This window comes from Parambassis ranga, chromosome 10 (genome assembly GCF_900634625.1).
Source record: "Parambassis ranga chromosome 10, fParRan2.1, whole genome shotgun sequence".
NCBI classification, from domain to species: domain Eukaryota; kingdom Metazoa; phylum Chordata; class Actinopteri; family Ambassidae; genus Parambassis; species Parambassis ranga.
The window spans coordinates 19,019,534-19,032,562 of record NC_041031.1 but is presented as its reverse complement, the minus strand read 5'-3'; the positions used below and the strand labels follow the sequence as shown (position 1 = coordinate 19,032,562).

The 13,029-nt window shown below is 41.8% G+C and overlaps 1 protein-coding gene across 1 annotated transcript in view; it reads left to right on the top strand.

The window, feature by feature from the left end:
* Window positions 1–13,029, top strand: part of LOC114442562 (teneurin-3) — a 113,940-nt gene that overhangs the window by 68,029 nt on the left and 32,882 nt on the right. Inside the window, exons 11-13 of the mRNA XM_028416251.1 lie at window positions 3,036–3,221; window positions 7,835–7,981; window positions 8,872–9,088. Of these exons, the coding sequence (XP_028272052.1) occupies window positions 3,036–3,221; window positions 7,835–7,981; window positions 8,872–9,088 (550 nt within the window). The remainder of the gene's footprint in view (window positions 1–3,035; window positions 3,222–7,834; window positions 7,982–8,871; window positions 9,089–13,029) is intronic.

The following is a 13,029-nucleotide window of genomic DNA, read 5'->3' as shown; positions in this document are numbered from 1 at the left end:
CGCCTGAGATTCAGGTGATTTATGCGCCCGCTTTCCCTCTCAGAATAGACTCATTCTCTGAGTGTTAAACCCAGAGAGAAACACATCCTGAGTCATACAATTAAAAGCAGAAGTTGCACTTTGTTTTTGCCAGGCTGCTGAATATGTTTCTCCTGGCTTTATCTCTGCTGAAAATGAAAGGCTGGATGTTTTGAAATGTTAGATGCTTTTGAAGGAGAGTGCAGGGAGTGAGAAGAAAGACTGATTGTGGTGCTTTGTTTTGTTTGTGTCTCACTTTATTCCTTTTTTTTAAGAGAGGTAATTTGTTATTCTTTTAAAAGCCTTTCAAATTTCAGACGCAATCTTTTGTTTCTCCAGTTTGTCAATACCAAGGAGGGCCCCGATGCAGTCCGAAAAGTCGGGGAGTGTATACCCACCTTGGTGGTGGAGGATTCCTGCGTAATTAATGCTGCGGTTCTTCTTCAATTAAATAAACTTTAATTAACAAGCGCGTAGCATGGATCGACCGCCCACAACCCCTATCCAGCTTCAGTCAGGGGCGTGTTAAAGGCAGATAAACACTTTTGCTCTAATGAAAAATTGATTGCATAGATTCTATGGGAAGGAGGTATTCCTTTGGAATCGAACGACTCCCCTCCAGAGGCATGCTTAATATTCTACAGTGTCGGCTCAGCTTAATCAGAACCATCCAAGGTCCCTCAATCGAAGAAAAACTCCATTCAGAGAGCTGGAACAGACAGACGGTTAAAAAAAAGCCTCAGTAAAAAGGATAAGTGTGAGCAAAGCAGCACCAATAGATTGGCTTAAAAAGAAAATCATAAAAATACATGGAGAAAATGAGGGAATATTTTATCTGTGACTTGTTGGGGAGCAGAATGATGTTGGCTAATTTGCTTCGCCTGAAGGCTATACCCAAGTTTTCAACTTTTCCAAATTTTCCTGGAGCATCTCTTTAAAATCAAGGACGTACTTGAGGTTGTTTCTGCCATTGTCACAGCAGAAAGCTTTCACTGTGTGGTGGAAGCCTCAAATGAACATTTCTTATTCTCGCACAAGTATCCAGCCACGGCTTGTTGAGCATCAGCTTCAGCCCTGCTAACACACTGGTTTACTCACCATCCATGGATTCAATCATTTGAATTTTTTTACGAAGATAACACAGACTCATAACAGCTGCTCTGCTGTTCCCGATGCTCTGTACTTGAAGAAAAACATGTTGATCTCTCAGTGTCCAGACATTAGAACAAATCCATAACCCCCCCCCCCCCCACACCCCCCCCCCCCCACACCCCCCATTCGCCTCAGTCTGCCAAGGCTCCATGCAAATGAGCTTTCATAATATGTAAAAACTGAAAGGCGGCTGTTCTGGAAGTTTTAAGACACACAGTAATTGCAGCGCTTTCGTCTTGGAGGCTTTTTGAGTGATGACAGGTTTTGTTTAATTTTAAGGCTACTGCACTCTTGTAAAGTAAAATAAAATAAAATAAAGTGCTCTGTGAGACTAATCAGATAAAGAAGAGTAGCTGCAGAAACCAAACTGACAACAATAAACTGTTTTTATACTCACAGGAAATAGCATTTTTCTGGTGTGTTATTCCAGGCTAATTATTCATAGAAATGCTTATTTATTCTGCGTAATAAGCTTTAATGACATTTCAGATAAAAGAAAGGTGGTTGTTACTCTGATTGCAGCGCTTTGTTGATAAGCTAATTAAAGTCCTGCAGAATGCTGAATAAATTTTACATAAAATAGATGTAAACGAAGTTAGGAATCATCCCTCTGCCTTTATAGGAACCCACTGCGTTTCTTTGTATTGTTCGCTTTAAAGTTTGCTGACATATTAAGATGTGTGTTCATACTTTTTCTTGCATTTTTAATGCACATATATATATATATATATATAAAAAAGTAAAGGCTGACCTTCCGTGTCCTCTTTTCTGCTGCATTCACACATTTCAGGCTTCACAGGTCAAAAACAGAACAATCGCACTCTGTACTTGTGTTCATGTATTTGGTGAAAATGAAGAAAATGTGAGCTGGCTGCAGCGTTTTGTACAAGCAGATCCTTCCAGGCTGCTACATTATCACCACATAATAACGAAAACAAAACAAAACAACTTGGTGAGGTTCATGATAAAGCCTCATGGCTTATTCTTTTTATTGCTGGTACACACACACACACACAGGACTGTCAGCCTGGAGGCTTCAGTTTGATTTTCAAGATGGCGGCCATTGAGGATGGAAGTGTGCATTGTTTTTTGTTTTTGATGTTGTTCTTGTACTAATTTCTATAGATTATGAATGGACTCAGAAATGCAGTTTAACATCCCTTTACTTCCACTTCACACTCTGAGAATGCTGCTGTGATGACAGTTCACAGATTAATTGTCAAGAGCTGAAAATTTAGGGAGCGTCATAATCGCCTGAACCCATAAAAACTAATAACACTATATATCAATATTAATACAAGGTGGATTCATGCATTTATGTCGTCTTCTAAACTACTCATTGGGTATTTGTAAAAGTGGCAGTAGAATAAATGTTGATTGGGGCATTCAGTTCCTTGTTTTGAAGCGCTGACATTTCTTATGCATCGCTCTGTGTAGTCATTTTAAAAAAGGAATCATGTACACGACAAGTCCACTGAGATCCATAAAGGAAGACGTATCAGTACAAATTATGCATCTTAAACCTTCCTTTAGCAGATGGCAGTAATTTTGAGTGTCTGCAGATGAAATACTGTCAGACATTGTAGTGGCTGTCTTACAGTGTCACAATTGTTTATGACACAGTTTTTAGGAATGGTGCTAAAAACGCGTCTTGTTTACAGTTAAACTTATTGGCCCACTTTAAGTGAGGGAGTCAACACTTCTCCGCAAACATCAGAGCATGTTTCCGTGGTGGCAGATGCATCTTTACAGAATACAAAAATACACCAGCCCAGAGACGAGGAGGGAGGGAGGGGGGGAAAAAAGCAGGGTTTTTTTTACTGAACAGAAGCTACATGTCTCCATGGCTCTTTGTTTTGCCACAGAGGTGTGTGTGGTGGACTGCGGCCCCCACGGCTCGTGCATCAGCGGTGCGTGTCACTGCGAGGAAGGCTGGACAGGACCAGAATGTGAGCAGAGGGACTGTCACCCACGCTGCATCGACCACGGAGTCTGTCGAGAGGGCAAGTGTGACTGCCACCAGGGCTGGACGGGTGAACACTGCACCATCGGTGAGCCGCGCTGACACACACACACACACACTGTACCAAACACCTACACACACTTTGACAGAAGGGCTCGCAGTACAGAGGAAATTCATTTATGGGCAGTTTTAAAAGGGCAACGTTGGAGTGTGAATGTCAGTATGCTGAGTGTGGTTTCAAGCATCGGTTGGAAAGATTCGGATCATGATACACTTCTGTTGCTGCCTACCTGCTCCAAACAACCACCTCTGCATGCTGTTTTTGGTGATGTGTTTCTTGCAATTCAATTTCCAGAGATCACTGAACCAAAAACTGTGGCCAGGATCCTCCACCTAGGATTTCTGTTTCCTCTGACTGCTGGTCAGCCACAGAAAATAGATATTTAAACCTCTTTCTTCCATTGTGGACTTTCAAAGGGAAACAACAGCACTTAAAAAAAAATTTGGCTAATTCGAACCTCTTAAATATTTACATCCAAATCAAAGACTTAAGGGATGATATGCTGCAAGCCGGTCATTAGGCTGATGACCACAGCGGCCTGTCAGGGTTTACATGCTACAGTGACAGAATCGCTGCACAGTATCTTAATTATTGAACAGCTACTTGCTAAACAAATCAATAACTTTACACAAAATATTGATTTAAAAATAAATTCACAAGCCGTCTCCAGTGGATTGGATGTTGGAGCTGGTTCCATAGCAACCGTCTGTTGTCCATAGCAACAGTTGGGTGTTCTGAAAAAAACAGAATATTTAACACAGATCACCTGTACGGTTAACTAGATGCAATCAATGATAATAAGTGAGAAGTGATGAATAATGATGTTACAATGTAGGTGATGGATGGATTAGATGCATGTAATCACACAGCTGTGTGCAGCTGATCTTGTCAACTACATATCCACAGAGTTAATAACTTTTTTGGTATTTATATATATATATATATATATATATATATATATATATATATATATATATATATATATATACATATAAAAAGGCATCCATGGACGTGGACCTGATGCTGTCCAACACACTCCCTGTTCACCTGTATTGCTGTATTGCTTGCTGCTTCCCTCTCTTTCATCTCAGCCTACTACCTCTTAGCCAAGATGAAGATGGAGCAGTGGTCACCATCTATGACAGTGATGATGATGTCATCTTTTCAGAAGTCAAATTTTACGGAAAGTCGTCCTCATCCTTCGCAACTTGCATATTGTTGGTCTATTAAAATTTTAATTGCAGGATTTTTCTTTTCTAATACAGCATTATTTACATTATATCAGCAAAAGCAATTTCCTTCTTCCAGCACTTATTGTTGACTCTCATTAAACACATTAACAGTTCATTACCTTTTAGGTTAAGAAGGTAAAAGGTTTCTGCTCTCTCCTTCTTCTTTTGATCACTATTTTTCTACTTACTATTTAAAATGTGCCATTTTGAAACAGCTGTATGTATAAAAGTTTCAAGATTCATCTTTAAACCACCATCTCTATCTCTCTCTCTCTCTCTCTCTCTCTCTCTCTTCATGAACAAATGCACCTTTCTTCCTTTTTCTTGAAATGTTCTTTTTTACAACAGCACGCATTAACTCTGTAATTTAGATATTCCACCTTTCAGACTGCTGAAGTGATGCTTCTGTATTAGCGAGTCAAGGGCAGGTATTTAGGGAGCCAAAAAGCCGCGGGTAGGCCTCTTTGGAATATCATTTTTCTGAAATGGCAGTGCTTCACCTGGCATTAATGAGGATAATGAGTTCTGAGATGTCACTTCCTATTGACCTTTAACTCAAACTTCCTCGACACTTTACCCTCTGTCAAAGGTCCTGTAGTTAAACCCTGACACGCCGCGTCAAACAGCATTCCCCCAAGTGTCATTTTCCACCCTCTCAATGACGACACATTCCCCAAGATACAAAGATATGGCACTCCAAGCTCTTGAACCCTAATTATGTATTTACAAGTTCTCTCATCAGCAACCCCCCCCATTCCAACGGCGCAAATCCATCTCTGCAGGGACAGGAGATTGCAGTGAGGGAGTTGTTGGGGGGGGGGGGGTCACATTCCTGATCTTATTAATCTTTCCCTCCTCAGGGCTGACTGTGCATCATCCATTTTCTCTTTCTTTCCTTCTGTTTAAGGCTCCAGTCAGGAAAGTAACTCCTTGCCTTGGATGGGGCGGCGATGAATAGGCAGTGCGTTACCTTTTCTTGGAGAACCGGGAGCTTATTTTGTCTTTCAAACCCCTGAATAACTGCCATTTGCACAAAGCACCTTTTAATCACATTACATGGTCAGGGCTTGAATGGAGGACTTCCTTGGCCATTCTTTTGTCGCAGGCATCTAGATCCTGTTTTATATGCAAGGCTTAACCCATTGTGGCTGCTCTCTCAGCACTGCAGTTCATCGCTGAGGTGTTTTTGATTCATCTTGCTGCTAGCCACGCTGCCGTTGAGATCGCTGAAGTAGAAATGACGTAAAAAAAAAAAAAGAGCGCATTCTGCTTCAGGAAGAGGCTGAGCCTCCTGACGAGCTGACAGTAAAGCGCTTTTGAAGATGAAAATGGCTCATATGGTTTGTAAGCAAAGAGTGTTACAACACTCAGATATCAAGAGAAACTTGTGTGTTCTTCTTCGTATTGGCACTCCCTGCTTTGGCAAAACAAAGCAGATGGAGCGTCTTAACAGCGAATATCTTACAGAGCACAACTTTGTCGCTTCATATAGAGAACTGCTTTTAAGGGGGGGGGGTAAGTGTAAGTGATTATCTATAATCACTTAACATCTTTTTTTCAAGTTTGGATTCATCTTCCCTTAACCAAAAGTATCTCCTTTGTCTCCCTCTCTCAAATAAATTCTTCACTTGTTTTCTATTTGCATTTCTCTGCCTCTCTAACTCCTACTTATATCCATTCTCTTTTCTATTTTATGTCTGTATGCCTGTCTGCCTACCTCTCTCTCTTTCCAACTCCCTCTTGGCTTACACGTATAGCCCTGGATTCCAGAGTATCAGGTAAAAAAACCACTCCTTACTTTGCTTAAGAATTATACTCTTCATACTTTTTCCTTTCTGATCCAGCCTTTTTATTTTGCTTAACAAAAAAGAAAAAATGTTGAAAAATTGGCGAGTTCGCTGTCATATCCTGCCGCTCATGCTTAATATTAGCCGTTCAGCTCAATCACCGTTACACTGCTGTGTTTTACATGCACAGTTGTAGAGATTGGAATTAGAGCAGAAGCTAACACGTTGGGAAGACGAGGGTTAATCTTTGGGAAAATAAAACACCCACAAAGCTTCTTTTTTTAAAAAACTATTTAAAGCACGCTGGCAGGTACATCAGCTTTATGCCTGCCACCATTTCCACTTTGTGTGCTCCCTGTAAGTTACAATAAGTAAAATGTGTTTGTCAGTCTTAGCTCTCTGCCACCACAGAGATAAGTAATTTTCTTCTCCAAATGTTTCCCTTTCCTCGGTTGTGTAATAGGAGCAGTCAAGATAGGATATAAAGGTAAATTGAACCACTACCCCCCCTCAAGGGAGATTGTCACGAACAATCCCTCCCTGCTCTCTGTCTTTCCTAGCACGGCGTATATACACCTGTTTTATGTCCGAGTCGATCATAATGTTTCCGCTGTGATCCTGCTCCCCACCCCTCCTCCGATATGTCCCCTCATCTCCTGTCCGTCTGAACCAGTCTCACACCAGACACCCCACGGTCCCTTCTCCTCCTCCTCCTCTTCCTCCACCACCCCCTCTCCTTCTCCACACCCCTGTCTTAATTCCCTGTGTCTGCCAGATTAAACGCCCCGAACTGGTGTGGTTTAGTCATGTTTTTCGACTCCCTGTCGTCTTCACCCTCCACTTAGAAGGAATGCGATCTGGCAGCAAATGCACTGTTTTCTGTAAATGTGGAGACTCCTCTAGATCCCTTCTTCCCTCTCTTCTTCTCCCTATTTACATATATACTTCCTCTCCCTCTTTGATGTTGCTGTTACTTCACATGAGTGTTTCTAACATCTGCAGTGGGCTACTTTAATTATTTTCAGGCGCAAGCAACGGGCACCAACACTGTGATTTTCTGCCACTTAAACGGGACTTTTGTGCAACTTTGAAATGAAATAAAATGCTTGAAATTCAAATTCACCAAAAACATTAAATAAATTCAACATGAAGACGCCCATTCCTTTGAAATCCATGCTTATGGACTCCATAATAGAAGTCACTCGAACTCCCAAACAGCTAATCAAACCCAAAAAACTGCTTCTAACTAAACATGCATCCTCCCATTGGTCTGTTAACTGCTTTGCTTTTTTATCCCATACATTTCACTTTTCACTATAGTTGCACATGCTTTAAAACCTCATGTGAAACGACTGTAACTCCTCAAAAACCCTTTTCCCCCCCACATACCCCCAGTCCTGTCAGAGATGTATTGTACTGTATGTTCACTCAATTCTGTCTTCTATCATTTTTTTTTTTTTTTTGTCCTCCCTCTGCCCCCACCCCCGTGTCCACTTTTAATGCCCCTACTTTCCACCTTCCACCTTTTGTCTCCACACCCTCTCCCCTTTGCCTTCAACCTCCTGATTTCCTCTTGCTCTGACTTGTTCGCCTGTTTGACACGTACATGATGTGTTGACAGACGGCTGCCCCGGGCTGTGCAACAACAACGGGAGGTGCGTCCTGGATCAGAACGTCTGGCACTGCATCTGCCAGTCAGGATGGAGAGGGCTGGGATGCGATGTAGCGACCGAAACGCTCTGCTCAGATGGCAAAGATAACGAGGGAGGTATGAAGGAGTAAAAGTCTTGTACAAATTGTCTTTTAGCTTCTGGAAAAAAGAAGAAGAAAAAGAAGAAGAAACTCTTATTGCGCCAGGCAGAAAGCTGGCTTTGATGTGGCTCCTCGGTGACAGTGCAAACAAACAAAACAAATCAATCATACATAAAAGATCACTGGAAAGAATATGCAAATGTGGCAGCAGAACAGATTGTTAAACAGCATGCATTAAAATATACAGTACAGCAATTATAAAGACTAGTTCAGACTATATTTTTTTTGCACCACACAACTTGGATTTCTAATGAACTGTTCTCCTGGCCTGATGCTCCAGGGTCATGTGCGGTGACATACTTTGAAACTAACACGCTTTCATGCACAAACGACACACAATGTTGACAGCAAACACATCCCAAAAATGACAAAATACAGATACAGCCATGTTTTGAATCGTCGCCACGAGCTGGAGGCGACTTGGCTGCCAGCTCGCTCCAGCTCCCAGGCTGAATGCAGCGGCTGCAAGAGGTGGTGCTGCCATTCACAGCTACTTTGTACATATATCATAGTGTTTTAGGATACTGTAAGTTTTGCAACACAACATGGTGGAAAAAAGTGCATTTTCAATGCAGCTTATTTAAATTTAGTTACTCAGTTGTTCAAGTACCTGAGCCCCACAGGAGGGCACATAACTATCATTCTTTTAATGTGTGTTTGAAACTGGTCACTCTTATGTGTCAGACCAGGATCCCTGCTGTTGCTTTAATGAACTTAAGTTCATGTTAGAGGTCATCTGCGTGTACCAGAGCTCACCAAAATAACAGAGATGCTTCCTTCGTCAACACATTCAGGTCAGCCAAGGCTTTTTTTCTCCCTGTCCTCACTGTCCCTCCTGTTTTCCAGATGGACTCATCGACTGCATGGACCCAGACTGCTGCACTCAAATCGCCTGCCAGGGTCAGACCTACTGTCGTGGCTCGCCTGACCCCACCGCCACCACGGGCCAGGCGCAGAGTTCAGCCGCCCAGCCAACATCCAAGAGCTTTTATGACCGTGTCAGTTTTTTGATCGGTCCCAGTGGCACTCACGTGATACCCTGGGATAACCCCTTCAACAGCAGGTAAGCTGGCTTAATGAATAACTGACAGCTCTTTAATTATTTGGATCATGTTGCCTGTTTGCTGTCTCATTACCGGATGAGAAAGGCACCTGTGTTTGTGCAGCCACTCAGAAGCATCCGAAAATCTCATAACTCTTTGTCTTTGCAGTCAAAGTGACAAGTGTGTTTACACATGATGGGCTGCCACGAGCAATTTTTATTTTATTTTACAAGTGAAGATGAAGCGGCTCAGACTGAGCTTGTTGTTGTGTCGAGAACTGACCTTGACTGTAAACACATAAGCGCTTGGTTGCCTACAACAAGATAACAGGACAGTGTGGTTTTCCAAATTGAAAGGAAAAACAGCAGAGTAGAATGCTCATAAGTGCATCTTATATATATATATATTTTCTTTTTTATCAGAATCAGCAGGCTGCCCATCACACGGTGCATTTGTATATCAGAGGCTGGAACTCTCAAGTAGACGTTTCTTTGATATAAGCTATAAAGCATTTCTTGCTTGAAACTGCTCTTCAAACTAAAAAAGCATCAAACAAATATATATATTTAATACAAGATAAAAGTATTAAATTTGTTGCTGTTCTGTGATTATTTTTCATTAGTTTCCAAACATTAACGCTGCAGTTTTCTGTTTTGTATCATGAGCCATGGCTTGGCTGGCTGGTGACCCATTTTAAAGGAGACCAGGGGTGACCAACTGCTTGGACATTAAGAGCCAAAATTGTCACTGAGGTGCTGCAAACAGCCACATCATCAGGTTCAGTACCTGCTGTGAATTCCTTATCAATGTTTAGAGGTCTTCATATTTGCTTTGTATTTAGCCATTTTGCCAAAAGATGCCTGCATGTATGCAGAAAGGTGCAGGTTGTTCCCAAATCCCTCCACCCCAACATGACCTGTCTGTGTTTGTTTTTATTTTCAATGTTTGTTGCTTGTTGCTTTTTAAAAAACTCCTAATCTAATGTGAGTGAAGAACTACACTCCTACTTGACCGGTCTAGGATGGATTGCTTGGAAAGTTTGTACAGACAGCCATATTTCCTGGGAGCACAGGTAATGTTTTACGGCTTAACCCAGGGATAGTGTAATAACAGGCCAAGACTAGGAAACTGCACCTTGAGAGACAATGTCCAGTTAGAGTTTGCGGTTTGACGTTTGCCAACAGTGTATGACAGGGCGGTCCACCTCTTTGCTCTTCACACAGACTGTGTCAACACACTGAATGTGCAAGAATATCTATATACAGACGTGTGTCTAATATATTCCACACTACTGTCAGTGCACCTGTGCTCTGTCTTTTTATGACACCTGCTAAATGTGCTAGTATTAGCTCAACGCGTCGATGTGCGTAAGTGTACTCTGACTTTCTGACTAAGGATGTGACTATCCTTGTACTCATAGTTTACTGAATGTTTCCATGCTTGTTACTGTGAGTACAGTTTAGACATGTCGTTAGTACTGGTCTTATTATTTTCCTCACAGGTTTAGTTTTAGGACATGTTTTGGATAGACAGTGACACCTTGCCATCTGCCTACACATTTTTTCTTTCCCTCAGCTCATAGGAAGAATTTAGGTTTCAGGGTGTTTGTCCGAGGTGAAGACATTGATCGAAAAGTCTGATGCAGCGGACAAAAAGCTCTCGCCCAGCGGTTAGAATACTGTGTAACATCAATGTGCAAACTGAGGAGAAAGAGTTATATTTTTTCCCCCAGAACCTCGGTGCACTCCTACATCTGTTCAGAATCAGAAGTAGAGTTTGTTTTGTGACTGATGGAGAGGAAAATGATTGCCAACTGTGTGCAGAAGGCTTTGGGAATATTTCCTCCAATAGTTTAAAGTAATCCTTATGTAAATAGCATGCTTTACTGAAAATATAGAATGAGGCAATTCCCCCCCCAGCCGGGTTCTCAGTAATCCACGTCCTCATTGTCTTCAGCTTACTGTCGATTTCATGTCTGGCAGTGGCATTAGCTCTCTTGCTCAAAATATTCATTTGCCTTTTTATCTCCTAGTAGAAGTTAGTTATATAGTCAAAAACAGCATTTTAGTAGCTCTGCAAACATGCACACTACTACATTTGACTAAATTAATTACCTTTTTTTCCCCCCATTTCTCACATCAGCACAAATACTGCATGCGTACATAATAGTCACATAATAAAGTAGAATTTAGAAGTGGCAGAGTTTGTTTGGAGACCCATTTTTTAACATTCGTTTGAGGTTATAGTGTGAATAATTTATCGACAGTCTTTGCAGAGTATACATTATAAAAAAGTCTCTGAAGTGCTGGAACAATGCCAGACGAAAGAGACTTCCACCCGCAGCAAAGACTTGAGTATCTGATGTCTTAACGGTACAGAAAACAGAAAAACAGTTAGAGGTCATTCCTGTGCTTCTAAAGAAGAAGGAGCAGATTTCAGCGTGCGGTCAGGTTTCAGAACTCGGCTGTAAACCTGTCCCTCATATAGCTTGGAGAATAAAACATGTGTTGTGGTGTAGTGTCCCCACTCCCCTCCCTCCAACTCCTCCTCCTCCCTCACAATCGCCCCCCTGCCCCAGCCATATCACATGTTCCCACACAAGTCTCCCACTGGGCTTTCAGATGGTGTTTTTCTACAGCCAGTATGGGGACAATGACAGATAAGAATGCATGAATTATATGATTAATTTCTGGGGTTTCAGCAGGTGGTGTTACTTTGCGTTTGTTTTGGGAGGGGGTGGGTGTGGTGGGTTCAGTTCTTGTTGCATCCGTCTGCCTCTCAAAAGATTAATAGAGACACAGAGAAGAAAGAGTGAACCTTCGCTGGGGCTCTTAAGTGGCCTTGTTCTTCCAGCCAGTAAATAAACGATGGGAGATGGCTGCGCCAGACATGGACCGGGAGGGAAATAAGAGAGAGGCTAAAGCTGTTGATCATCCTTGTCTCATGTACGTAATGACCCGGAGATAAAGTGGCAAAATGGGACTTTTTTTTTTTTTCCCTTATGCCCACCGGTGACAAATGTACTGGGGGGCACTTGTAAAAGTCTGCTCTATGGTTGAGAAGTGGGATGTGATTAAATGTTAATGGAGAAATATAACATTGTCTTCCCTCTCTTAACAAAAAAAGAACCGACTTAAGAAATTATTTCTCACTTATGAATATAAGTGTCAGACAGGCTCTACCTGAAAGCCCTGTGGTCCTGTTGAATAATGGCAGAGGGTATCTGAGGCTTTAATCATGTGTGAGGCGTCTCTGTGTGTGATTTATAAAGCAAAAATGCCAAAGAAAATAGCGTTTTTTTTTTTTTTTGATGAAAGCAGGGGAGGAGATGCTGTAGGTGGAGAGCCCTTTGACCAGAAGCAAATCCATTTACCAGCAGGGAAAATCTGAGTGGGGAAAGTGAATGAGTAATGCTTTCCCATGCTAGACTAACTACCACAGAGCTGCCCTGAAGTGAAGCATTTAACCCCCCCCCATCTGCTGCAGTGGCATTACTGTTTGCCCAGCAGTAGGAGGTGGGTTATACAAGGCAGCCACCAGGTGTGAATGTACGTTTATAAAAAAAAGAGAATTTGTGTTCAGAAAATCTCCCACTTTTTGTCTATAGACTTCACAAGTTTGACTTTTCACAGCAGAACATTTTTTTTTGTGGCTTCACCTTTTAAAACCGCTGTGGTGATTTTTTTGTGTGTTTTAGCACTGCTTTTTTTCTTTCAATACCCTTTTCATTTCTCCTTTATTTTGTGACAGTTTGCCTCCAGCATTGCATTTTGTTGTTCTGAATCCTTATAAAAGTGCCTCTTGACACGTCAGCCGCTGAGCTTTGCAACTTCTCACGTCAACAGGATGTCTGTAACGGAGTTGAAGAGCTCGTTCTAACACGATTCTTGTTGATATATTATCTTTTATCACAACTATTACCACAGACATTCATCACGGTATCGGGTAGACACAGGCTTTT